The sequence below is a fragment of the Bos grunniens genome, chromosome 17 (assembly GCF_055505025.1).
Source record: "Bos grunniens cultivar Pamir isolate PY7600 chromosome 17, Bosgru_T2T1.0, whole genome shotgun sequence".
Lineage (NCBI taxonomy): Eukaryota > Metazoa > Chordata > Mammalia > Artiodactyla > Bovidae > Bos > Bos grunniens.
In genome coordinates, this window is record NC_141181.1 from 50,682,480 (window position 1) to 50,709,126 (window position 26,647).

The 26,647-nt window shown below is 45.4% G+C and overlaps 1 protein-coding gene across 1 annotated transcript in view; it reads right to left on the bottom strand.

Annotated features, from left to right (window-relative positions):
* Positions 1-287: 287 nt before the first annotated feature.
* TMEM132B (transmembrane protein 132B) overlaps positions 288-26,647 on the bottom strand; it is a 377,590-nt gene continuing 351,230 nt past the window's right edge. Inside the window, exons 6-9 of the mRNA XM_086347269.1 lie at positions 8,684-8,889; positions 6,188-6,458; positions 3,336-3,527; positions 288-1,978 (exon numbers count right to left, since the gene is read on the bottom strand). Coding sequence (XP_086203395.1) covers positions 830-1,978; positions 3,336-3,527; positions 6,188-6,458; positions 8,684-8,889 — 1,818 coding nt within the window. The 3' untranslated portion in view covers positions 288-829. The remainder of the gene's footprint in view (positions 1,979-3,335; positions 3,528-6,187; positions 6,459-8,683; positions 8,890-26,647) is intronic.

The window sequence follows — 26,647 nt, forward strand, 5'->3', positions numbered from 1 at the left end:
CAAAGTTTTTAAGCATCATGTAGAAAACTGTAAAGAAGATGGCCCCCCTCACAGTACATCAACATTTTAAGTAAAATCCCACGTCCCTATCTGAGACAACAAAGTTCAACCACAAAAAAAGGAAAGACAGCGTGAGGATTAGCTTCTTAGCTATTGCCCCTAAGTGATAAAGTGTGGAAAACTGGAAAGACCCTGAACTCCCGCACAGACACCCAGGAAATAATAGGACGTGGCAAATCGTGGGGCTAAAACTCATATGTAAATCAAACAGACCTCAGAGAAAAGAATGGCATCTCTTGTCTTCATGTTTCAAAAAGAACTGCAGAGGTCAAAGGAACCAGGTGCGAGTGCAAAGATATATAAAAATAATGAGCAATGCTCGTAACAAATATGGGCGGCTACATTCAGCATCTTTCAGGTATGTCCAATCTCAGGCCAAGGGCAAGAAAAGTCCACTGTGCTTTAAAAGGTCTAGGAGTAGAAAAATCAAACCCAAGTCTTTTCTAATTCCACACGGCTGTTTTGCCACGAGATGATTAACAATGTCTGTGGGGTCAGGTTTATTCTACTGGAACTGAGCTAGTACCAGGCAGCAGATAAAATCATTGTCTTAGAATTTCTCTAGGACCCACACGTGGCCGACTCAGAGACACTGCCTAGCTTCAAACCCAGCTGCCTTTGCTCTCTCTGATACCTGCTTAGAAAGGGATCCCGCCAGACCGCCACAAATGAAGCTCTGTTAAATCATCCCCTATTGCTGATCAGACGCACGGCTCCACCATTCAAAAAACAGAAGGCATAAAGGTGAATACAAGCATGAGAAAGGAGTTCACATCTGGTCCTGCAGCCTCTCCATGTAGTCTCTGAAGCCCTGGGACTCCCCCAGCCCCATATCTGGGCAGACCCACTGGATGTTGTCATCACTGTCAAACAGGATGGAGTTGGTGTAGGGGCCGCCGTCCTCTGGGAGGATGGTGGTGTAGGAAGTAAACTTGACCCTCTTCCTCTTGGGGCCTGTGGAACTCAGAGGGTCGTTTTTCATGTCTTTCTCATAGACGTAGTCAGAAGGTCTGAGCAGCTGACTATGGAAAGTCTTCTGGGAACCGCCATTCAGAAGGAAGTTCCTCTCCTCGAACTGCAGCCCCCTGTCAATCATGGTGGTGCACTCCTCCGATGGGAGGGTCACGTCCACCGGGTTCTCTAGAAGCTCCACGTCGTTCCCCAGCCAGACCCAGTCATGGGAATGGGGGATGTTGCCTTGCTCGCTCACGGCGAATCTTTTGTGTCTGTATTTCCAAGCAAATGCCACACAGTTGATCAAGAAGACCAAGATGGCTAGGCAGAAGACGCAGAGCAGGGCGTACATGCCGATTTCCAAGTCAGTAAGCCCCCTGGAGGTCACCGTGAGGTCACTAGGATTATGGGGTTCTGGTGACTTCCCTTGAGCGGGGAAGCTTGTGAAGGCATCTGGACCACCGCTCTTGAGCATCTTCTTATCTTTTCCTTCCATGGGAGACTGTGGGGTTGTGCTTTTGTTGGTATGTTCCTCATGGCCAACAGAGGCACCATGCTGGAACCACTCCTGAACTGCCCTCTCCTGGTTTCCCTCACGATCTATGGTGTTACTGAGGTGGTCTTTATATTCCCGGTTTATGCCCTCAATGTCGTTGGTGCCTCCTTGGTGCTCATCAATACTGGGCTCAAATTTGACCTTGACGTTCCCTTTCCCCACGGCAAGAATGCTCTTCCTCTTGGTCTTCTGACAGGGCTCACTGATCATCATTTCCAGTTTAATCAAGGGCCCTTGCCCTTCCCCCTCTGCAACCACAACTGGCCATTTGGACTGAAGGCTTGCCTGGACAGATACCACCATTTCATCCAAAGATGAGACAGTAACTGAAAAATCCTTGGGATCGTAAATGTCTAAAGGTGTCACTGAACCATCGCTGAACAAAATCCAAGAACTGATGATGGCTTCCTAAGAGAAATGAAACCAAAGCATTGTTATAATCGGGTTCCTTCAAAACCTGCAAATGTAAATATGATTTTCTAAGTAATATTATTTAAACATACACACTGAGAATTAATGTCTATGTTTTATCATTGTGAACAGCTCTTGGCTTGCCTGGAACTGGCATGAGCCATAAGCCACAGCTCTACTAATGTAAGAAATAGACAATATGCTTTAGCAAATGCATTAAAGTGTATTTTACAATAAGTCCCCTTCATATGAACTTTCAAGTTGTGAGCTTTCAAAGATGCAAACGTGTTCGCATGTCGGGTCACCCAAGTTAGTCCTTGTATCTGGCGTATACTGTCATGTGCGTGCCTCCTCTACATGCGGCTGTGCTTCTGTGCACTTCCCTGCGCAGCACTGTATAGAGTATAGTGGTACAGCATCTTTATGCAAGTCCAGGATGTCTGAAAGCAAGTGTATAAAAGCAGCGGCAGTGATGTAGCTGGTACCGTACTATATGATTAAAAATGTTTTCTTTACTTTTTGCTTGTTTTTTATGTATTATTTGTGTGAAAAGTATTATAAAATGACTGCCTTACAGTACTATATAGCCGATTGTGTTAGTTGGGTACCTAGGCTAATTTTGTTGAACTTAGGAACAAACTGGACTTACGAACACACTCTCAGAATGGAACTGGTTCATATGTACGGGACTTACTGTAATTTACCTCATGCCAGACAACAGAATTTGACTTTGACCCTTCTAAAAACATTCTGAAAGATCAAACAATTTATCTGAATCAAATTCAGGTGCAACTAATCAGGCGCCTGCTCAAGAGAATATTGCTTTGAACTTTCCTTATTCGGAAGCCAATGCTGACGAAGCAAAACATGCGCTGGCTGGACATGCTTATGGAAGGATGCATCATAAAACCAGTTTGCTTGAAGGGCACAGTGCCCTAGGATCTTTATCAATGACATGTCAAAGTTTAAAGAGGCGGAGAGTTTGAGAGTTGGCAATCATTGTCAACAGTGGTGATTGGATGCTACGCTTGTTCAAGTAGCTGAAATGAAATTTCCAAGTGTCAATAGGCACCTTCTTGGGCAAAAGTAAGAATATGGGAGCCTGTGGTGGTCTGGCAGCAAACTGTGTCTAAAACAGGTAAGGCTGCTCTAAAGCAAGAAGAACATATGAGGAAAATGGATCTAAGACATTGAGTACTTTTCTCAGAGACAGGACAGATTGGATAAGAAATAGGAAGCAGCTTCAAGAATCACCAGTCCCAGTTATGAGTGCTCTATTTATCTCCTTTGCAAGATGTGACAGAGAAATAAGTGGTCCCAATCATCCAGCGACAAAAGGACTCTGGAATCTCACCTGCTGTGGGGCTTGAAGAACATCCTGGGCAGCTGCTGTTGAGACAATGGCTCTTTTGTCCAACCTGTGAGGCTGCAGGGAGAGAGACAAGCCGGCCACCAGCTGCACACCCAGGTCCGCGATAGTGACCCGGTCATCCAGGACGGTCACGGTCTTTTCAGCCAGGATGGAGTCAGAGAGAGGCGACAGGACCTGCAGAGTCAGTGGGAAACCTCAGTGTCTGCTCCTCACACCATTCACAACTCCTGAACTGGTGTTCCCACCGAAGTGCTCTCCTAGTGTCCTGTGACGTGAGTGTATGTAGCGAAATCGTGTATGTGAGCAAGTCATGAGTGTGTGCGTGCTAAGTCCTGATCCTGTTCAATTACGCTCTCCAAGTGAAGGGGTTTTAAGTACAAATATCATCTTGGCCCATTTTCTTTCCTTTGATTCATATCATGATAACAGTACTGTATTTTTTTAAACTTGATTTAATTTAGAGGCAATAACTAAAAATTGCCTACCTTGGTACTAGGCACCAAAGACTGACATTTTTCCAACAAATAATATTTAGTTGTGAGAATGGCAGAATTGTAGTAAAAGCTGTTTAAAAGGTTGGTGCTCAGCCATCTCTTCCTACTCCTACTCCTTCCAGTGAGCATTAGATGTTCACTATGGACCACTCACCCCTGGAGAAGGGAATGGCAACCCACTGCAGTATTCTTGCCTGGAGAATTCCATGGACAGAGGAGTCTGGTGGGCTGTAAGTCCATGGAGTCCCAAAGAGTCGGACACGACTGAGTGACTAACACACACACACATGGACCACTGATCACCATTGTGTGGGCTGCCGTGTCATCACTGGATAAACCAGGTGAGTAAAGTGGGAAAGAGAATCTTACTCTCCTAAGAAACCATTTTTCTTAATTTACCATCTAGCTTGCAAGCAGGTAGTGGTGGTGGTTTAGCCGCTAAGTCGTGTCCAACTCTTGTGACCCCATGGACTGTAGCCCACCAGGCTCCTCTGTCCATGAGATTTCCCAAGTAAGAATACTGGAGTGGGTTGCCATTTCCTTCTTCAGGGGATCTTTCCAATCCAGGGACCGAACCTTAGTCTCTTGCATTGGCAGACAGATTCTTTACCACTGAGCCATCAGGGAAGCCCTTGCAGTCAGGGGTGAAATCAAATGAAGAGGCATATCTAGTGGATAGAATTTCTAGACCTATCCCCCCAAAAACGTTCTGTCTAATCTCTCAAAAATCTCTCTTGTGAATATGATGAGAAATCGCCCTCCCAACTATGTTATAGGATATGGCACAGTTGGCCTTAAAATAGGGAGACCATACTGGGTTAGCCACAGGGGTCTCATGGAATCACACAAGCCTTTAAAATCAGAGCACTTTCTCCCTGACTGGTAGAAGAGAAAGTCAGATTCAAAGAGTGAGAATCTGGTGGTGGATCTGTTCCATAAGGAGGGATGCAGGTGACCTCTAGGAGCAGAAAATGACCTCTGGCTGATAGTCCACAAGAAAACAGAGTCCTCAATCTTGCACCACAAGGAACCGCATTCTTCCAGCAACCTAAGCCAGGAAGCAAACATTTCTTCAAAGCCCCACATAAGCCCAGCCAGACCCATACTTTGATTGCAGCCTTGCAGTACCCTGAACTTGGTACCCCAAGCTCAACTGGACTGTCAACATTCAGAACTCTGAGTTAAAAAATTAGCAGTGCTTCATGCTGGGAGATGTTCGATTGCTTTGTTACACGGCAACAGGAGAGTGATACAGAACGTAACACTGAATCCAGCTTTGTCAAAAACTGACTTGGGAAACACCTAAAAATCTGATTTTGTTATAGAAGTGAAAATTAAAGGAGTAATAGAGGACTTAAAATTTTTTTTAAGTTTAAAAAAAAAGAAAGAAAGAATGATCGTAACTGTGAGCAGTAACTTTTTAATTTGTTATTAAAAAATATGCTACCTTCTTTCTGCAGAATGATCCTGTCCACTGGCTAGAAAATAGTTTTACTGTTACTATAGTAAAGTGGAGAGTGGTTTTTATTATTTTTAGTGCAATATGTTTTAAAATTTTTTGTGTGTCTACTGTTCAAGGTAAAACATAGCTAAATGGTTAATGCTCAAGTTGAGGAAAATAAAACTAGCTTTCACAGGTTCTATTGTCTTCTGTTAGTGACATATAAAAAGTAAAGGATCACATTAGGGGGAAAATTGCTTAGACTGTGTGTTAAATTTAGCTTTGATAAAAGAAATGAGATATTTTTTCTCAACTCTCTAAAAGGCAAACATTTTTCTTTGATTATTCTTCGAGGTTTTTATTTGTTACTCTAGACAATAAGATTTGAAAATGACTTTGACCTTCTTTGGGGGGAAATACAATACAATTTTATTATCATTACTTTATATTTTTCAATTGTTCTGTGAATTTTTGTGAATTCTATTGTCTATTATAAAAATATTCATTTATTTAGTTAGTTGCACGGGGTCTTAGTTGCATCATGTGGGATCTTTCGTTGGGGCACAAGGACTCTCTAGTTGTGGCTAGTGGACTCTGAAGCCCACAGGCTTAGTTGTTCCAATTCTATTGGAATTCCAGTTCCCTGACCACGAATCAAATCCATGTTTCTTGAACTGCAAGGTAGATTCTTAACCACTGGACTATCAGGGAAGTCTCTTTAAAAAAAAATGTAACACAAAATTTACTTTGAGTTTGAACTGTTACAATTGACTAACCCTCTGTCACTGCCCATAAGTCTCTGATGCACACACACACACATGCTATCCTCCAGCATCTGCCTGGACACTTATCAACACAGACCAGGGCTGGGGGAGGTGGCGAGTGCTGGGTGCCCGTACCTGCACGGTGGTGATGCCTGGCTCCCGGCCCACCAGGGTCCTGCCATCCTGTATCTGAGCGATTCTCGGCTCTTCCACCTTCATGAAATCCATCACGAGGTCAGTGATGTCAAACTGCCAGTCAGGGCCCAGCATGTAGCTCAGCTGACCCAAGTCAGGGGACTCGGCCACGAACTGGGTGAGGACACGCACGAGGGCGTGCTGGTATTGCAGCGAGCACCCTCTCCCCTTCTTCTCCTCATCCTCCTCGTCTTCACTGTCTCGGGTGGGCCTGGGATACACACACACAGCAGAGCCAACGTCATCCTGGTGAAGAAGGGTCTCCCCTACCCCCTTGTCGAGATTCCGCATGACTGTGATGTTTCATGTGAACTGGATTTTCTTTCTGCCAGAGGTGCTCACCAGCGGTCACCCACCATCTGCTGCTTCTTTCACTCCCGGACCCTGTGCGGTGGTCACTGAGCGTCACACGTGCTGCCACAGGCTCGGAACACGGAAACCCAGCACGGCCCCACCTCACCCGCCCAGGGCTGGGGGATCAGCGCCGCCCAGGCCGAGCTGCTAACATAACTGAAACACGTCTGACACGCACATCCTGACTTCTCCTTCCTCAGTGCCCCGGCCCTTCTCCCTGTCCTGACACAAGTTCTGCTCCACTTGCCTGCCCATGACCTGCCCTGAGAAACCCTCTCTGGCTTCGCTACTCCACAAACTTCCCCTCGAGATGAACCTGTCTGGCGTCCCTTATGAGAGGACCTGGCTTGGTGGCTGCTGACTGGTGTGTGGGGCCCTCGGTGGATCTGAGACAGAGAGGGGCAGAGACTCATATGTCCTGAGTTAGAATATGTGCCGGGTCCTGCCTTACCTGCTCCTATAAAGTGAATAAATGCTATCTTTAGAGCTCTGACTACTGCAGGGTGTATCATTTCACTGAATTCTTGGAACAACTCTATTCAGTCACTCTACTGTCATTTCCAACTTGTAGATGAAGAAACAGGAAGAGAGAAGTTACGTAACTTGTCCAAGGTTGTACAGCTATACACGGGAAAGTGAAAGTGAAAGTCGCTCCGTTGTGTCTGACTCTTTGCAACCCCATGGGCTGGCTTTAGCCTGCCAGGCTCCTCTGTCCATGGAACTCTCCAGGCAAGAACACAGGAGTGGGTAGCCATTCCCTTCTCCAGGGGATCTTCCCAACCTAGGGATCAAGCCCAGGGCCTCCACATTACAGGCAGATTCTTTACCATCTGAGCCACCAGAGAAACCCAAAAGCAGAAAAGCCAGAGTGAAAACTCAGTGACCTTATACCAGAGTTCACAGCTTAGCCACTGCACTGTGCTCCACTAAGGATGGGTGACATTTTCAAGCAGGAAGCAGAGAATGGATAATGCAGGAAAGAACACTAGGGCAGGGGGAATAGAGCTCTTCCCTAAATGCCAGGCCTTGTGCTGTGCGCTTCTTACGTGTTGCATCATTTTATTGAATCCTAGCAACTGTTCTCGGAGAAGGCAATGGCACCCCACTCCAGTACTCTTGCCTTGAAAATCCCATGGACGGAGGAGCCTGGTGGGCTGCAGTCCATGGGGTCGCTAAAAGTCAGGCACGACTAAGCGACTTCACTTTCACTTTTCACTTTCATGCATTGGAGAAGGAAATGGCAACCCACTCCAGTATTCTTGCCTGGAGGATCCCAGGGACGGGGGAGCCTGGTGGGCACCATCTATGGGGGGTCACACAGAGTTGGACATGACTGAAGTGACTTAGCAGCAGCAGCAGCAACTATTCTATGAGGTAGATAATATGACAGTAAACCCACTACATACGAATGAGTTCCATTCCAAGAGTGCATTCGTTTAAGTTCAATTCGTTTGTTAAGTCCAACTATGTTAGCCTAGGTACACGACTGAGACAATGGGCTTTAGGGTAGCTTACTGTAAGAGGTTTATAACACTTTTCATGCAAATAACTCATAAAAACAAACATAGAAAATAAAGAAAATATGTTTAATCTTATAGCATAGGACCTTGAAAAGTACAGTAGTGCAAAGTAACAGCTGGCACGCGTTAACAATATCAGCTATGTCACCACCGCTTTTATGCTCACTTCCGGACATCCTGGGCTTCAAACAAAGACCCTGTACTACTGTACTCTATACAGTACACAAAAGCACAGCCACTTGTAGATGTGCCCGTGTGACAACGCTGCCAGAAATGTGAACTACTTTATGGGACTGGACTATCGAACATGCATTGGCATCTGTGACAGTTCACGACAGGAGGGTTCGTATGTAGAGGGCTTACTATCTCCATTATAATTTCCTCCTGTCAGAGTAAGGACCCGAGTCAGACCCATCTTAACTCTGTTCCCGTTACTACCCACTGTAGATGCAGTTTTGCTGGAACCTCAGTCCCCGAGGACGTTTTGCCTCAGAGCTGAGCCCCAGGAGCCTCAGATCCACAGCTCCCTCTGAGGGTCACCCCCTCACGCTTAGTTCCTCACCTTCGATTGGAGGCCACGGGGATCCTCCATCCTTTGATCTGGCTCAGCTCCGTGTCCGAGATCTCAACCTGCAGGGGGAGTCTGGGCACCCAGACCGTGACCTCTAACTGGGAGGTGAAGTGCTGGTGGGTGAAGTTCACGATCGTGTCCACTTTGCTCTTCATCTCCTTCCCATTCACAAAGACCGAGTCACAGCCGTTGGAGACCTTGGGGGAGGGGACAGAATCGCCAGATGCGTCAGCAGAAAAAGCGCATGTGCAACCCGACAGTAAAAGTTCATGAACCGCAACAGCTCTGATCTGTGAGGCCCCGAGACAACCAGGAGAACGTGGCTTGAACAAAAGGTAATTTGTAGGCACTAATTGGTGGCAATGCTGATAAATAGACTCCAGGAAAACCATTCTGTATTACAGACTACTGACAAGTAAAACCATAAACATAATTTAACGGCGTTCCATAACCTTTGCTGCCTTTTCTGTGTGTTTTTTCCCTTCTCCTCACCTCTTTTATGTACTCAAACCACAGCTAATCAAACCCCAGGTGCAGCATATTTCACTAGTGTGCGGTATCTGAAGATGTTTAAAAGGTATCCATATGTTACTAAAACAACACTTCATTTGAGCCCTAAAAGGGATTTTTTTTTTTCTGAAAAAAACCTAGAGAGCTTTGTACAGATTAAGACCCTTGTAGAAACACACTCATGAAATGCATCAGAAATGTGGATACAACTATTTTTGCCCCATTACATTTTGCATTAATTTTACAGGATGGAGATGAGGATGTGGCATTCTGCTATGGACTTTTGACTCAGCACGTGGGGCAGGCACCCTTTTAACACGATGCATTGCAGGTTAGGTATCAGACAAGGTAAGCCCCCGCGGCACTTCACATCTTCCAGGGAAGCAAGGGAAATGTTGATGGCTTTCGCTCCTAGACCATCAGAAGAATGAATGTCTTTTACGTATCTGGGTGGGGAGGGGGAGGAGATCACTTTATAGGCAGAAGACACACAAGCAACAATCAGTTTAGCACAGAATCACACAACTGCCAGGGGCCCGCAACCTTCGTTTTACAGATGAAGAACCTGAGGCCAGCCACGTGATGCACCACTGGCTCAAGGTCACACACCACTTTTAGGGATACTGGCCTGCTGGCAGTGGTCCCCAGCTCACCTGGAATGCCCCCAAGAGGCCTGTTTCCCAAGCCACAAATGAAGGCTCACTCATGACCTTCTCTTCCTCACCTGAATCGGTACCTGCGACCCAGCCTCCCTTCCTAGCCCCAGGGCACACATCCAGCTGCTTCCTCCACGTGACCAGGTGAACGGCCAGAGCAATGCCAGCAGTGTCAAGGTGCAAACTCTAAGAGCAAACCTCCACGTTGTTTGTGATGAATTATCACCACCTGTCCTCTCCCCCTAGAAAAAGGACATCAATGTGTATTTGCTTCCACAGGAAGGAAAAGATGAGCCTGGTTCACGGTGGAGTGGAATCAAAGACTGAGGAGAAAATAACTAAAATGATGCTTACATCCTTACATCAGAATCACAGACACAGGCCCCTGTCATTGCCACCTCACCATGTCACTGATATCTCTGGGAATCTTTACGCAGAATTAAGCAAGGCCAGTAATAGGAAGATGGGATGAAACCACAGTGACACTAACCTGGGTTACAAAGCAATAAACAGGGGTACTGATGGGTAACCATGCATCAGGCTGAGTTCATTCGGGGAACGCTTTCCCACCCTGTCAGAGCTTAGCCCTCCAGGGTCCCCTGACCTCCAGGCTCCACTACTCTGAGCAGCAAAAATTCTGCCCCCAAATGGCAGTGGAAAGTGGCAGCTAATGTGTCTCTCCCCCTGAAATTCCAGTGGGAGTCGGAAAAGACATTTCCATCACTTTTCAAAGTGCAAAAGAATCCACTTCGCCTATCTCTCTCTGTCTGCTTTACCTCCTAAAGGAGAGAACAAAAATGATGAACCAAGCAAGTCAGCTGTCTTTTAAAGCATGTTTGTGGGACATAAATCTGTATTGTTGTGCCTAGGATTGTAAAGCGAGCAACCAGAGTAAGATTTTCAATTAAAGCAGAAAAATGAATGGAGAGCTGTGTTTTTATTTTAAAATCCTGTGAGGCCAACACAGTGCCAAGCCAATTGCCCTTCCTTGGGTGACAGACCTGTTTTAGAGAAACTTCTGCCTTCCCTCCAGAGCACTGCAGCGGGAGACATACAATAAGACCCCTAAACATCCCTGGACTCAGTGGCAATAGCAGACCTCTCTCAAGAGAACAGGGTTCCTCACAGACAAGAACGCCACAATGGATGCGTTAGGGTTCTGCCCTCACCTTCTCCCAGCTCAAGTGGGCCTCACCCAGTGCCAGAACTTTCCTCAACCTCCCTCCCTTCAGTACAGACCTCAACTCTCCTGAATCTGTAGGATTATTATAACCTATGTGAGATGCACGTATGTGTGTGTGTTTCCTCTAGAAGGAATGGTTTAGTATTTGTTAATTCAGTGTTTGCAGGGACTTTAAAGGACATAACTAGTGTAAATAATGAGAATCAATTACAGTAGGGATCTCTTACAGGTATAGGAACTCACTGCCTGTGAGGTTCCTCCTCTTCCCTGGAAGCATTAATCCCCACAATAATTGCGTGTGGCAGGCACCATGACCCTCTTTGCACCGAGACTGAACCCAGTGTCAAGAAAGGGAACATCACTTCCCAGGGCTTTGCCTATGTGTGTAACGATGCCAGCCAGCCCTCAGGGCTGCTGACACCTGCTTTTTCCTCTGCCTGCTCATGCCAGTCCCCTCTAGAGACTTCCCTCGCTACACAGGACAAAGTCCAAAATCTTGATTACAGCTTACAAGACCTAAGCACATGGTACTGCCAACTTCTGCAGGCTCCCTTTGCACTCCTCTCCCTGCCCCCTGCACAGGCTCTTCCCTCGTGGGTCATGGGTCTTCTCTCCCTGGACCTCTCCTGAACTTATTCCCAACTGAACACCTTGCCAGCACCTTCCCATGACTGAATGACTGAGATCTGTTTGTCATTCATGTCTGAGGCAGATATAACTGTTGTCTTGGGCCACCCAGTCACACACCAGCACCCCTGCCCCATCACACACACACACACACACACACACACATACATATCTTCCTCTTTTCTGTCCAGCCAGTCATAAGAACAGGGCTTCCTTGGTGGCTCAGAGATAAAGAACACACCTAACAAAGCAGGTGACACAACAGGAGATGTGGGTTCTATCCTTGGGTCAGGAAGATCTCCTGCAAAAGGAAATGGCAACCCACTCCAGTGTTCTTGCCTGAAAAACCCCATGACAGAGGAGCCCATGGGGTCGCAGAGCTGAACATGACTGAGCGACTGAGTACCGCACTATGTTAGTTACTCTGGATTGCTCTGGATTGTATTTTATAATGTGCTTTTCAATATTTATCACTTTCTGAATGCTCCTGGCTATTTTTTACTTGTTTCTTATCTCTGTTCTCCACCTGAAAGTAACCTGCTTGAAGCCATGGACCTGTCTCTTCTCATCTACCGTGTCTCTACTTCTAGCACAGAGATGACATTTAGAAAGTGTTCAAGAACTAGGTGTTCAACGTGACTATGTCACCAGCTTCCTCTGGGTCCCCTTCATTCCTCTGCTCCATGAGTAGCCTGAATCTGGGTAGGAAGGGGGGCGAGGTGGTGCGTACCAGGTTATCACATTAAGGATATCATGAGAGGAGGCAGACAAGGAGAAGAAACCTAGTCCAAATGCTCAGGAGGTTGAGGTAAAAAATCTGATAAATCTGGATTTCCAGTGATGAATTTGGCCTTTGGGCTAGGAACTGAAAGGGAGATCTCTGTGTCATGTCACATTGTAGAGGCATGTGTGTTGGGGAAGCAGACAGACGGACACTGCAAGGCAAAGATCAGAGTCAGGTTCCTACTGCTCATCGTAAGGATACCCCCAGGGCTCTCTGAGGCCCTGAAGCAACACCAAACGCTGTGTATTCTAATGTAAGAAGAGCTGAGGACGGGAATGTGCAGACTGAAAACAGCAGTTCGTGCCATGTTAATCTGTGAGCATGGGCCAGACGGCTTGTCAATGTCATCACAGGAAGGCTGCCGCTAGGGTTCATTGCTCTACTGTCAAATTATACTTCCGCAGTTACAGTACTTTAGAGTAATGGGGCAAACAGGGGTCTCCTAGCGTAAATAGTTTTCCTCTGGGTATCTTGTAAGATACACCATTGGCTTCGTTTTCTATTTAGAAAAGAAGCAAGAACTGAGTCTGTGTATCAGCACCCTCCCCCTGAGTCTGCCACACTGTTGATGTATCTGTGTCTACATCATAGAGGCTTTATAAGGCTTCCCTCCTGACCTCTCCCCCCACCTGGAGAAATGAGTTAGAAAGAAAAAAAAAGTCACACATTCAAGAGTAATGGCTGCAGTCTACTTCCTCAACGACTTGGCAAGAGCAGTTTAAGAAGTGTAAATGGTGTTTGTTTAAGCTGAATAAAATAAAGGGTGCCTTCTGCAGTGCTGTTTATAATGAAAATAAAAATATTCTGTATGAAATGCCTAGTTCAATATATAACAGTGCACACAAATGAAACACCAGGAATCATAAAATAAATTTAAATAAAATTTAAAGAAAGGGAAATATAATCAGGAAATAATATTTAGTGAAAAATGATGGAGTTAAAATTATATGGACACACTCATTCTAATTTTATAAATATATGTTATGTGTGTGCATTACTGAAGAATAAAAAGATTTGAATAATGGGGGGAAAGCTATATAATAAAAAAATATATTTCACAAATCATAATAAATGCTGAATTCCATATGAAGATAACTTTAAACTATGCAGCTCGGGAGGATCTAAAGGATACCCCATTAGACAATCCTGACATGGAAATATTTACAGATGGCAGTTCTTTTGTTCGGGATGGCAAGTGTAAAGCAGGTTACGCCGTGGTGACTGCTGAACAGGTTTTGGAAGCAAAATCTCTCCCCCAGGGAACCAGTGCTCAGTTGGCGGAGCTTGTGGCTCTGACCCGAGCTCTAGAGTTAAGCAAAGGGCAGCGGATGGGCCTGATAACCTATGTGAGTCTTCTTCTGCTGACTCCAAAAATCCTGAGTCTGCCGTTTGATCCTCAAGACAATGCCTTCCTGTCCTGGGCTCACTCCTACGCTGCATTCCACAATCGGTCTAACTGCTGGGTCTGCGGAGCGCTCCCCTCTTCATCAGTGGAAGGCTTCCCGTGGTGGACATCTCCACTTCAAGGAAAAGACTTTCTCCAAGTCTGTGAATACCTTCGACAACAATCACACGCGATGCCTCTTCTTCATCTGATGACATCTACCAACCCTAAAATGGACTGGTGCAACTCGTTGCACTTTAACTATGGACATAATGTGACTTTAAATTTTGATTCTGAATGTTGAGTTTTTGCTGTTTGCTCCCTGCATCTGTAAGTGTATAACTGGGTTTGTTTCTAGCCGCATGAAAGCTTTTAAGTTACAAATGGTTGCTCAAATTCCTGCTACTGCTGTAGCTTCCTCCAACTACTATTTGGGGCCCCTGGATCAGATATCCTCAATATGAGGATTAGGAGAATATGTTGCCTCACCAATTTAGGGACAACGCCCCTTGTCAGCTCGGAAGCAGTTATGGAACGAGAACGACGCCCCTTTTCCCTAGGCAACATAATTCTCCTAAAAGAAAAGGGGGCAATGAGAGAGTCATTTCCTAGGCAGGTTGATAAGGAGTCTAGGGGTCCCCAAGGAGAGAGGGGTCTGGAATTCTCAAGGAGAAAGAAAGGACAAACCTTTTTTTCCTTCTCTACATTCCTTAGGATTATATAACAATAATGTATCCTGCCTGAGGACAGTCTCTGGATTAAGGACAGTCTCTGGATTAAACCTTCTGGCTAATTCTGTTATCTTAAAATGTAAATTATGGGAGTAGACCTGGTCTTTACAAGGATGTATCCTGCCTGAGGACAGTCTCTGGATTAAACCTTCTGGCTAATTCTGTTATCTTAAAATGTAAATTATGGGAGTAGATCTGATGAGGTCTTTACAACCTCCAGACATTCTTTGGATTCATTGGAGAGTATATAACTTCATTGCTAACACTAGCAAGGGGGTACTCTTTCTGCCCCCTTCTGATGCCTATGTCAGAAGCTTTCTCTATCTCCTTTATACTTTAATAAAACTTTATTACACACACAAAAAAAGAAAAGAAAAAAACATTTTTCAATTCAATTGTCATCAAATCAAACATTTTGTATTTATTACCAAGTTGAGCAAATGCATTATGTCTGAGGAGCAGAGGGTACTCAAAAAATATTTATTTGACCTTGAGGGTTTACGTCTCCAAGAAATACAAAAAAAGAAAACCAATAGCTATCATGTATTGAATGCTTACTAGCATCATGCATTTTTTCTTTTTTAGAACTTTACATAGGACGATAGCCATTGATTCCTCTGAATACCCTGTTCATTAAGTGTTTTGTCCCTACATTATAGATGGGGAAAGTCAGGCCCAGGACAGGCACCTCCTGCAGGGATCACACCTGGTGACGGGGCAGAGGTCCTCTGAATGGGGGCAGCGGGCTCCTCACATTGTGTGTTAGCCTCGTCATACAGCCCACAGAAGGAGGGCCTGATTGGGAAAGACGAGACCTAAATACACACACTGGGACTTTTTTATGACCCTCACCGAGGTGTAATTTAAGTTCAATGCACAGTCCATTTGGAGGGTACAGCTGGATGAGTTGGGTGGTGCGTGCACCATGAAACCACTGCCACACTCAGACACAGAATACTTGCACCATCCCAAAGGATCCCTGGTGCCCCTTTTGGGCCCATCACTCCCTCCACACTGGCCCCAAGCCGCCAGTGATGTGGCATTAAGCAGGAGGTATGGATTAGTTCAGACTAGCTTGATAGTTAGTGCTCAAGTCCAGGGTGAGGGAGCTGGAAGCAGCAGCTCGGTGCCTCAGACTGAAAGCCAGTAACCTGGGTCCTCATCCAACTCTTCCCCTCATGACACTGAATAAGTCACTCTCCATCTCCAGGCTCAGATGCCCCATTGGTAAACTCGAGGGTACTTGAAGTTTCCAGCTCGCACACCCTCCCATCCTATCAATGGAGGATGGAGACCCAGTGTAGTTTGACATAGCTTTTCTCTCTCATCTGTAAAATAAGGATAAATCATTCATTCGTTTGATAAATATGTGTTTAATGTCAATGAAGACCCAGGCACTGAGGATAGAGTGATAAAAATACAGTCCCTACTCTTGTGGAGCTGACCACCCAGTGGAGGAGACAGACAAACTTAACACACGTGGATGTAAATGCAATACTAGAGAGCTCTTCAAGAAACTTGGAGATACCAAGGGAACATTTGGTGCAAATATGGGCACAATAAAGGACAGAAAAAGCAAGGACCTAACAGAAGTAGAAGAGATTAAGAAGAGGTGTCAAGAATAAACAGAAGAACTGTACAGTAAAAGTCTTAATGATCCAGATAACCACGATGGTGTGATCACTCACCTAGAGCCAGACCTCCTGGACAGTAAAGTCAAGTGGGCCTTAGGAAGCATTACTATGAGCAAAGCTAGTGGAGGTGATGGGATTCCAGCTGAGCTATTTCAAATCCTAAAAGATGAAGCTCTTAAAGTGCTGCACTCACTATGCCGGCAAATTTGGAAAACTCAGCAGTGGCCACAGGACTGGAAAAGGTCAGTTTACATTTCAATCCCCAAAAAAGGTAATGCCAAACAATGCTCAAACTATCATACAATTGCACTCTTTTCACATGCTAGCAAGATTATACTCAAAATCAGAGAGCAAGATGGACTTAGAAGGAAAATCAAACAAGATAAGAAAACAGTGATGACAGGACTTCCTGGTGGTCCAAGGGCTAAGACTCATTGTTCGCAAGGCAGGGGGCCTGGGTTTGATCCCTGGACAGGGCACTAGATACAACATGCCACAACTGAAGATTCTGCGTGCTGCAATGAAGATCAAAGATCCAATATCCGCAGCCAAGACCTGGCACAGCCAAATAAATAACTAAATAAACATAAATGTTACAAAAAGAAAAACAGTGACAACAGCCCAGTTAGAATTTCCTGTTCTGTTCCACCCCATCCCGTTCTAGTTCACTGCACTTTGCCCTGTGCCATTTCATTCCAGTCCATTCTATTCCTTCACTTTTCATAAAATGCTAGTGAGATCCCATAAACATTGGCCCTTAATCTGAAAAAAGTCCTGCACTTGGGTATTGTGGGAAAGTGATCCTCTACCCATTTTACAGATGAGGAGACTAAACCTCAGTTAGGTCATCTAGCCAGTAATGGAGGGCCAGGGTCCCAAGCAACATGTTCTGACCTGACGCTGTCCTTTTCTTTTGGTCAAACAGTTCCTATAGTAACCACTGATGCCCTCTCTATATTCAGTTCATTCTTAGCTTTCACTTAAAGCATTACTTATAAAATCAAGAATAAGGAGCCTGGCTTATCCTCTGCTTGATAAAAATCAAAAACGAAATCATGTCAGCCACATTCCAGTTTCAGTTCAGAGATGTAGTCAGCTAAAAAGAGCACTTCTCCCACCCTTACCAAACTGCAAATTAAAAACTTTTCTGGGCACTTCCCTGGCCGTTGGTGGTTAAAACTGTGCCTTCCAATCCAGGTGGTACGGGTTCCATCTCTGGTCAGGGAGCTAAGACTCTACATGCCTCTGGGCCAAAAAACTAGAACATAAAACAGAAACAGTTTTGCAACAAATTCAATAAAGACTTTAAAAATGGTCCACATCGAAAAAAAAAAAAAGTATAAAAAATAAAAACTTTTCTCAAACACATCAGAGAACTGCTGAGGCAGGGCTACAAACTAACCTGGAATCTAGAGAAAGACATGTGCCCACAGGGAGAAAGAGAAATGAAGTGTTTGCTTCCCCAGGGCAGACTCTGCTAGAAGCCATGTAAGCTAGAAAAAAGAATCCAAGTGACAAATTGTACTGACTTAAGAAAGGCCCGGTAGGGGCTCCTGTGAGAGGGTTGAGCTTTTATAGCCTGTAAATACACGGGAGCTTGTACCCACTGGCTTGCTCAGTGAATTCCATCAGCTACTTAGGGAAGAGCCAGCAGTGGCCCCGGGGCATCTCTTGTGTCGTTGGCTCAGGAGGGGAACAGCAGCCACTGAGGAAACTTTACACACTCCCATATCCTCTGTTTCCTCTACAAGGCAAAAGTCTCAGTCTTCAGGCCAAAGTGTAATAAAAACTGCCATTCCGAGCCTTTAGGGGATTCTGTTATATCTAAAGTAATCAGTTTGAGTTAAATTTAAGCTGTTTTATTAAAAAGAGGCCTGCATCATGACTTTTGCAAAGAACCTCATTAAAGTTTATCCAATAAGATTTATCCAATAAGATGCTCTAGAACAGGGAATTCCCACACAGTCCAATGGTTGGAACGTCACGCTCTCATTGCTGGGGGCCCAGGTCCAGTCCCTGGTTGGGGAACGTCATGCTTGTGCTTGGTTGAGTCCAACTCTTTGTGACCCCGTGGATTGTAGCCCACCGGGCTCCTCTGTCCATGGAAATTTCCAGGGAAGAACACTGGAGTGGGTTGCCATTTCCTTCTCCAATGCATGAAAGTGAAAAGTGAAAGTGAAGTCGCTCAGTCGTGTCCAACCCTCAGCGACCCCATGGACTGCAGCCCACCGGGCTCCTCCATCCATGGGATTTCCTAGGCAAGAATACTGGAGTGGGGTGCCACTGCCTTCTCCATTTCATTCACTAGGCACAGAATTTAAGATTTTTAATATAAAGAATATGCATAGTAACATGTATGCATATGAGATACACACACGTGTGTGTGTGTATATATATATACACACATATAATTGCACAGATGGGCAGTATATGCATATTTAACTCTGTGCCCAGAACCCTTGAGCAATTTATAGTGTGTTGGTTCTCTCTGTGTACTATTATCACCTACACTTTTTGTAAATGTATCTTCCAGTTCTTATAACATTTTATTAGCCAAGGGCTTCTCAGGGGTCATAATTCAGTCTCTAATGTCTTCCTGAAGGCCAGAGGTCAAGGACACCATCACCACTGATTTGCTTAGCCACCAGAAGAAGGCATCACACATCTCTGGAAGATGTGGAGACCCTTACCATTGTGCTTGTGTGCCCCACAGGTTATGCCAATATATACTGATGAATACATGACCAGGCAGAGTAACAACGGTAATCAGATTAGAAGATGCACAATTTCTACCCATATATGTGTATATGGAGACATGTGAAGGTAAGCACACGATGTTATTTGGGGCCAAATGCATATAACTGTGGGGCTTCCCCAGTGGCTCAGACGGTAAAGAATCTGCCTGTGATGCAGGAGACCCTGGTTCAGTCCCTGGGTCGGGAAGATCCGCTGGAGAAAGGAATGGCAACCCACTCCAGTATTCTTGCCTGGAGAATTTCAACATGAAATTGAATTCTCAGGAGTTCATATTATAAAAAAATGAAAGGGTGCTAAGGCGCTTCAGTCATGTCTGACTCTTTGCGACACTATGGACTATATAGCCTGCCAGGCTCCCTTGTAAATGCAATGCTCCAGGCAAGAATACTGGAATGGATTTCCATTTCCTTCTCCAAGGGATCTTCCTGACCCAAAAATCGAACCCACATCTCTTATGTCTCCTGCATTGGCAGACGCCTTCTTTACCACTAGAGCCTAAAAAATGAATATGCAAAGTCAAATTATTCTCACGAAGATTTCCAGGAGACAAGTCCATGGATCCTGACTCAAGCAACCTTCTGTATGTCCACATATGTACATTCATAGACTATGAGTTAATATATGAATGCTTACTTCTCTGCCTCTGAGATCATAAGGCAAGTCTTTTGAGGACAAGCATGCTGTCTTACTTAATTCTCTGCAGCCCAGGCTCACGGCACAGGGCCCAGTACCTTGTAGATGTACAGGAACTGTGCAGAATAAATGAGAGATGAAGTGCTCTGCTCAGATCTGCTCATATCATACAACAGTAACAGGCAGGTCTTGTGAGCCTCTCCCCATCCATCCATCATGTCCAGCACCACACTGAAAGCCTCCACTCTAAGGAGACTCCCTCATTCACTGTCAAGTTCTGATCATGAGGCTTTGCTGTCAGACTCATTTATTCTTGTTAATCCTCTTTTCATGCAGATCAATCTCATTTTCCTAGTCAGATCACGGCTGGGACGTGTCAGTTCTTCATCCTTCCAAAGCAACGTGCCCAGCGCCCAGCCCAGAACTGACTGATTATCCGGTCCTCCCAGCAAGGGCAGATCTCGGAGCCAGTGTGAGCAGAATGGAGACCATTTCACTTCTTTCCCTTCCCAGCTCATCCGAAACACACTCCTCCTTACAGAATCTTAAAGTCTTGGTGCTACAGAGACCTCAGAGAATGCAACTCTGCAGCCTGGGGAGGATGAGGATCCATCTCAAAGGCACAGAGAGCTCGCAGCAAGTCTGAGGTTAAAACTCAGTGATGATACGCACTGAGGTCCAAGCAGGGCTCTGAGGACACAAAGCAAACCCAAGAGTCCTTGCCCTTGAGAAGGCACGAGTGGAGAAGGGAGATGCCTGTGCAAAACACTGTCAACAGCAGTGACTGTTAGGACAGTAAGATTTGTTTACAAGATGCTCAGACATCGCTGGTTGCCTCAGGTTCACCAACCTTCAGGTCACCTTCATCCGAGATGCCTGGGACACCCCTCCACTGCAGACCCATTGATGCCCTGTCAACTACAAATTGGTACTTGCCAACAGCACGTGCCATGCACCTCTGTGTGTGCTTGCTAAGTTGCTTCAGTCATGTCCGACTCTCTGCGACCCTATGGACTGTAGCCTGCCAGGCTCCTCTGTCCATGGGATTCTCCAGGCAAGAATACTGGAGCGGGTTGCCATGCCCCCCTCCAGGGGATCTTCCTGACCCTGGGATCAAACCCGAGTCTCTTGTGTCTCCTGCATTGGCAGGCAGGTTCTTTCACCACTAGCGTCACCTGGGAAGCCCCCCATCCACCTCTACAAGTATTAAATCGTGCTGTTGCCAATATTCAACACCCCTGAAAGGAGTTCAGGGTGGAGAGCAGAAATGAGGCACTCTGTATTTCAGGGAAAAACTGGCAGGACAGGTCTGATAGTTAGATGTTTTTCAGGAGCCAATTTTATGAGCCCAATTCTTGTACCTCCTCATATCTAGAAAAGCACTAGAATCTTTCATGGTGATGACTGTTCCTCATGACTAGGTACAACCTTCTAAAAAAAATGTGTGTTTGATTGCATGTGTACCCCCTTCACCAAAATCACACTGGTGATTTTGACCTCCCCTTGCACCCCGCCTCTTTGGAGCAGTTTCTCAGAGCTGTCTGAGGTGCTGTCTCCTGGGCTACAGTCCTCATTTTGCCCCAAATAAAACTTAACTTGGGACTTTTTACTTCATGCATTTTTTTAAAGCTGACACTCGCTTCCATCCAACTTCATCTTCCCCCCTGTCAGTCAAGCATCACCACTCAATGACTGCATTCTGCTAGTCAGCCCGCTTCCATGAAGAAATAACAACATTCTGGCTCTTTTCCACTAGGAGAAAAAAATCCCCATCTGAAGCATATTCAACAAGGTTTGATTCTACCTCAACAGACAAGTGCTTCCAAAATTGTGCCCCTTGTCAAAACCACACCAACAAATTAGGCCCAAGATTACGGTTTGTTGAAAATTCAGCATACGCTTCTCTGGGGAATGTTTTCATTTTAGCTTTGTAGCCCTCGACATTGGGAGACTTTTCACAGCACCACCAACACTTGTGAGTTTAGGAAAAGATCCAAGCACTTCCTATGCATCAAACGGTGGCCCGGGAGGGATGAAGAGCTGTTTATCTGGTAAGAGCCCAGCATATGGTGCTGCTCAGCCTCCTGAACCAGCTCGGACAGCAGACACTGAACCTGGTGGAGAGAAGCACTCTGAATGAGGTTCCGCTGGCACACAGGCTGGAGTCACAAGCTTAGGTGTCCAGGGTTTGCACAGCAATTAGTCATATAAAAGAAAGGCATTTTGGCAGGATAAGCATATTCTCAGGGGAATGAGAAATCTGCAGGGTTTGTGTTTTCCAAGCTGATTTTGAAAGTACTTCTGAAAATTTCCCTGAGAAACTTTTGTATCAAAGCATGCTGTGAATTGGGGACTCAAGGTATAAAAAGTAGTTGAGAGGGTTTTTGTTTTGTTTTGTTTTGTTTAAAGTCTCTGAGACTCCAGGGGAAGGGAAAAAGAAAATGCCAACAATGACCTCATCACCAATTCCTCCAAAATCTGAATGTGGAAAAGACGGAGGATGAAAGGCCCAGCCTAAGATCTGGCAAAGACAGGGTTGGCTCAGCACTGCCAAGGAAAGGCTGGGTATCCAGACTTCTCAGAGGAGATTTTCTGAGAGGGACCGGCGACTCAGAGCCTAGCCAGGCTGAGCCAGTCACAGAGGGAGGGGTGAAGCGCAGCAATGCCTCGGTAGCACAGGAGTCCCTGGAATTCATCCCCTTGATCAACTTGGAGTCCTTGCCAGTGTGACATGGGCTGATTAAAATCCTGGATATAAAAATTTCCAGACTGGTAAGAAAACACAGAAGTAGCCCCATGGCGAAATTACAGCTGTTCTTAAATGACTCTGCCTCACGAAAACCTCTACCTGTGTGAGCAATAAATTACAATAATTGCATCTAATACATTGGTCTAATACATCTCACTTAATACAACTTATTTATCTAAGATATTTGTAATAGAATTCAGTTTACCCATATAATTCATCCCCCCCTTTTTTTTTCAGCACGACTAGCCTGGGATGATGGAGCTTCTGTGGAGGCTGATGGGGGTTGAGGCAACAATCCAATCCCTCTGGGCCCAGGGAGGTGACATAAATGAAGAAAGGAGGTCTTCTCTGAAAGGCAGAAAACTCAGGGATTATGAAAAACTCGAGGGAGCACCCCAAGCCCTGCTCAAAGGGGTTAGCCTCCCGCTCCCCCGAGCCCTCCGCTGCCTCGCGGGAACGTCAGGGTTGTGTGCAGAGACCTTCTGACTTTGCAAGAGAGATGGAAGATCCAGGGCTCAGTGGCATTTACTCACGTTTGAGTGTTGACATCTAAGAACACATTTTAAAAGTACTTTGCTCTGTGTGGGGGCTTGTCTTAGGGACTGTATTTGCCTCAAAGCCTATCATTTTATGGGATTCCCAGGTAGCTCAGTGCCAAAGAATCCACCTGTCAATGCTGGAGACTCAGGTTCGGTCTCTGGGTTGGGAAGATCCCCTGGAGAAGGAAATGGCAACCCACTCCAGTATTCTTGCCTGCGAGAATCCCACGGACAGAGGAGCCTGGCGGGCTCCATGGGGTCACAGTCAGACACTGACGGAGCACCGAGCACTATCACCTTATGACCTTTGGTCTAAGGACATCCTGAGATGATAGCGAGACAGGAGACAGGTAAGCCCTCGGCTGGATACTTACAACTGGCCTCCTGTTCACACCTCCTGGGGTGAGGAAAAGATGGGCTCCAGGTTGGACACTCACTACCAGTCCCCTATTTACATTTCTTGAGGTAAGAGACAGATGGGCTCCGGGTTACCTATTTGTGGCTGGACTCTTGTCTACATTTCAAGATCTGTACTTCTATACAAGAAACGACAACAGGAATAGGGTGGATAATCAGACACTGGGTGCAAAAAAGAGGAGCCAGACCCTATTAGGAGATCAAGAGGTAATACATTTTCCATGCTTGGGGCAAGGGAGATGCTACACACGTGAAAAAGTCTTCCCAGGGTCAAAAAGGCAGGGGATGCCAGACCATACTAAGTCTTGCTATTTTCCTCCTATATGCCTTTGCAATGAAATCCATCTTGACTAAGAGGTGTGTGAGCACACCCAGGGGAGGGTCCTGAGACAAACCAGCCAGAGAGTCAAAGAAGACGGGGCTTTCCAGATGGCACTAGTGAAAGAGCCCACCTGCCAAAGCAGGAGACATGAGAGACGCAGGTTAGATCCCCGGGTCAGGAAGATCCCCTGGAGGAGGGCATGGCAACCCACTCCAGTATTCTTGCCTGGAGAATCCCATGGACAGAAGAGCCTGGTGGGCTACAGTCTATGGGGTCACAAAGAGTTGGACACATCTGAAGCGACGACTCAGCAAGAAGAAGATTCCTCCTCTTAGAAAGGATTTTAACTTCCCAAAGGCTCAACTCAAGCAACTCTCATGCTGAGTTTACCCATGGATATTTCCACATGTACTCTGCTTTTCTAATACATAATATACTTTCCTCTATGCCTTCTGTCTTCTTGTCTGATTCTCCTTTCAGGGTAGACTAGGATTGCGACTTAGATTCCAGTCCCTGGCCCGTGTCATTTAGCAGTTAGGATTCCTGGTTTCCACCCAGACGACCAGGGTTCAATTCCCAATCAGGGAGCTAAGGTCTTGCTTCCAGCTGCTACTTACTGCTATGTCTCCCCGAAATCAATAGGATGTAGTGCAATAGCACAGAAATACTGTGTTTTGCTTCTTTTTTCTCCAATATATCAGATTTTACGGTCCATATCATGGCCTCATTAGCATCATGCTCCTCAATTCTTATGAAAACATTTGCTAGTTCCCCCACAGGCTTTATCAGAAATAGGAAATAGGTTTGTCTCACTTGCCAATTCAAATCACTCCACAGTGGCTGCTCAAGGGATCTCTGCTTAAGAAGAAGTCGGGGCTGTAGAAGGAAGGAGTGCTGGGATGGATTAGTGATGTCTGGAGTGGCGCATGCTAGGGAGTGGGGTCCTACTACATGTTTTATTTATTCTATATTATTTGCATCCTATTTGTGAAACCAAAATCCTTTGGCCCAACTCCTTGACCAAAGTCCCTTCTGTCTCAACCTGGGCCAGAATGCAAGCACTGGTATCAAAGTGGAAAATCCTTCAAGATTCTCGCCACTATCCCGTCACTCAAGAAGGCTGTCAGAAGCACATGGAGGGACTTCCCTGGTGACCCAGTAGTTAAGACGTCGCCTTCTAAACCAGAGGATGCGGGTTTGATCCCTGGCCCACAGCTAAGACCTGATGTAGCCAAATAAAATCAAAATTAAAAAGTTCTTTTTAAAAAAAGCCATATGGAAATCCACCATCCACACGAGTGGGCTTCAGACACACAGCCAGTCTCAGCACACGACCGCGGACTACTCTTCCTACAACTGTGCACGTAGGAAAAGAAGTCATCAGAGTGTAACCCGAATAGTTATCAAGTGTCAGACACAAAGGATGTTAGGAAGTCATGATACATTCACTTCTCTGAACACATCCCTTGAGGAGTGACATGGCCGAAATCCTTGATGATGGAAACTGCTTTCGCGTCCGGAGCATTAAAAGATAACTACATTAGGGCAATCGCTTTGGGCTGGGGCCTTTCATTTTAAAAAGAGCCTGTTAAACTGAGCTTTAAAAGTGGTCAAAAATATCTGAAACATTTGAAGAGGGGCCCCTTAAGAAGGTTAAGGCAACTCTGCAGGGAGAAAGAGGAGTCAAAAGCAGAGCTTTGAAATCTGAGATTGTCTCTTAACATTTCAAGTTAAACCTGAAATGTTTCCTTGGCAAATTAATCCAAGAGCAGTGTAGAAGGAATACACTGAGTATAAGAATATAAATGATCGTTTCCTGCTGGAAGCCCACTGCTCTTAAAAATGGATTAGAAGAGATAAGAGTCCGTTTGTTTAATAGGCGGCTACATAATCCAGTAGTTTCCCAAGTGGTGCAGTGGTAAAGAATCTGCCTGCCAATGCAGGAGGTGCAAGAGATGTGGGTTCACTCTTACACTGTTGGTGGGAATGCAAACTAGTACAGCCACTATGGAGAACAGTGTGGAGATTCCTTAAAAAACTGGAAATAGAACTGCCTTATGATCCAGCAATCCCACTGCTGGGCATACACACTGAGGAAACCAGAAGGGAAAGAGACACGTGTACCCCAGTATTCATCGCAGCACTGTTTATAATAGCCAGGACATGGAAGCAACCTAGATGTCCATCAGCAGACGAATGGATAAGAAAGCTGTGGTACATATATACAATGGAGTATTACTCAGCCATTAAAAAGAATACATTTGAATCAGTTCTAATGAGGTGGATGAAACTGGAGCCTATTATACAGAGTGAAGTAAGCCAGAACGAAAAACACCAATACAGTATACTAACGCATATATATGGAATTTAGAAAGATGGTAACAATAACCCTGTATACGAGACAGCAAAAGAGACACTGATGTATAGAACAGTCTTATGGACTCTGTGGGAGAGGGAGAGAGTGGGAAGATTTGGGAGAATGACATTGAAACATGTAAAATATCATGTATGAAACGAGATGCCAGTCCAGGTTCGATGCATGATACTGGATGCTTGGGGCTAGTGCACTGGGACGACCCAGAGGGATGGTATGGGGAGGGAGGAGGGAGGAGGGTCCAGGATGGGGAACACATGTATACCTGTGGTGGATTCATTTTGATATTTGGCAAAACTAATACAATTATGTAAAGTTTAAAAATAAAATAAAATTTAAAAAAAAAGAAAACCTACTGTATAGCTCTGTGGTGACCAACATGGGAAGGAAATCCAAAAAAGACGGGATATATGTGTACAGGTAGCTGATTCACCTTGCTGTATAGCAGAAAATAATACAACATTGTAAATCAACTATACTCCAATAAAATTAAAAAGTAAAAAAAAAAAAAAGAGAGAGATGTGGGTTCAATCCCTCAGTCGGGAAGATCTCAAGCAGGAAATGGCAAACCGCTCCAGAATTCTTGCCTGGGAAATCCCATGGACAGCGGAGCCTGGCAGGCTACAGGCCATGGGGGTCACAGAGAGTTAGACAT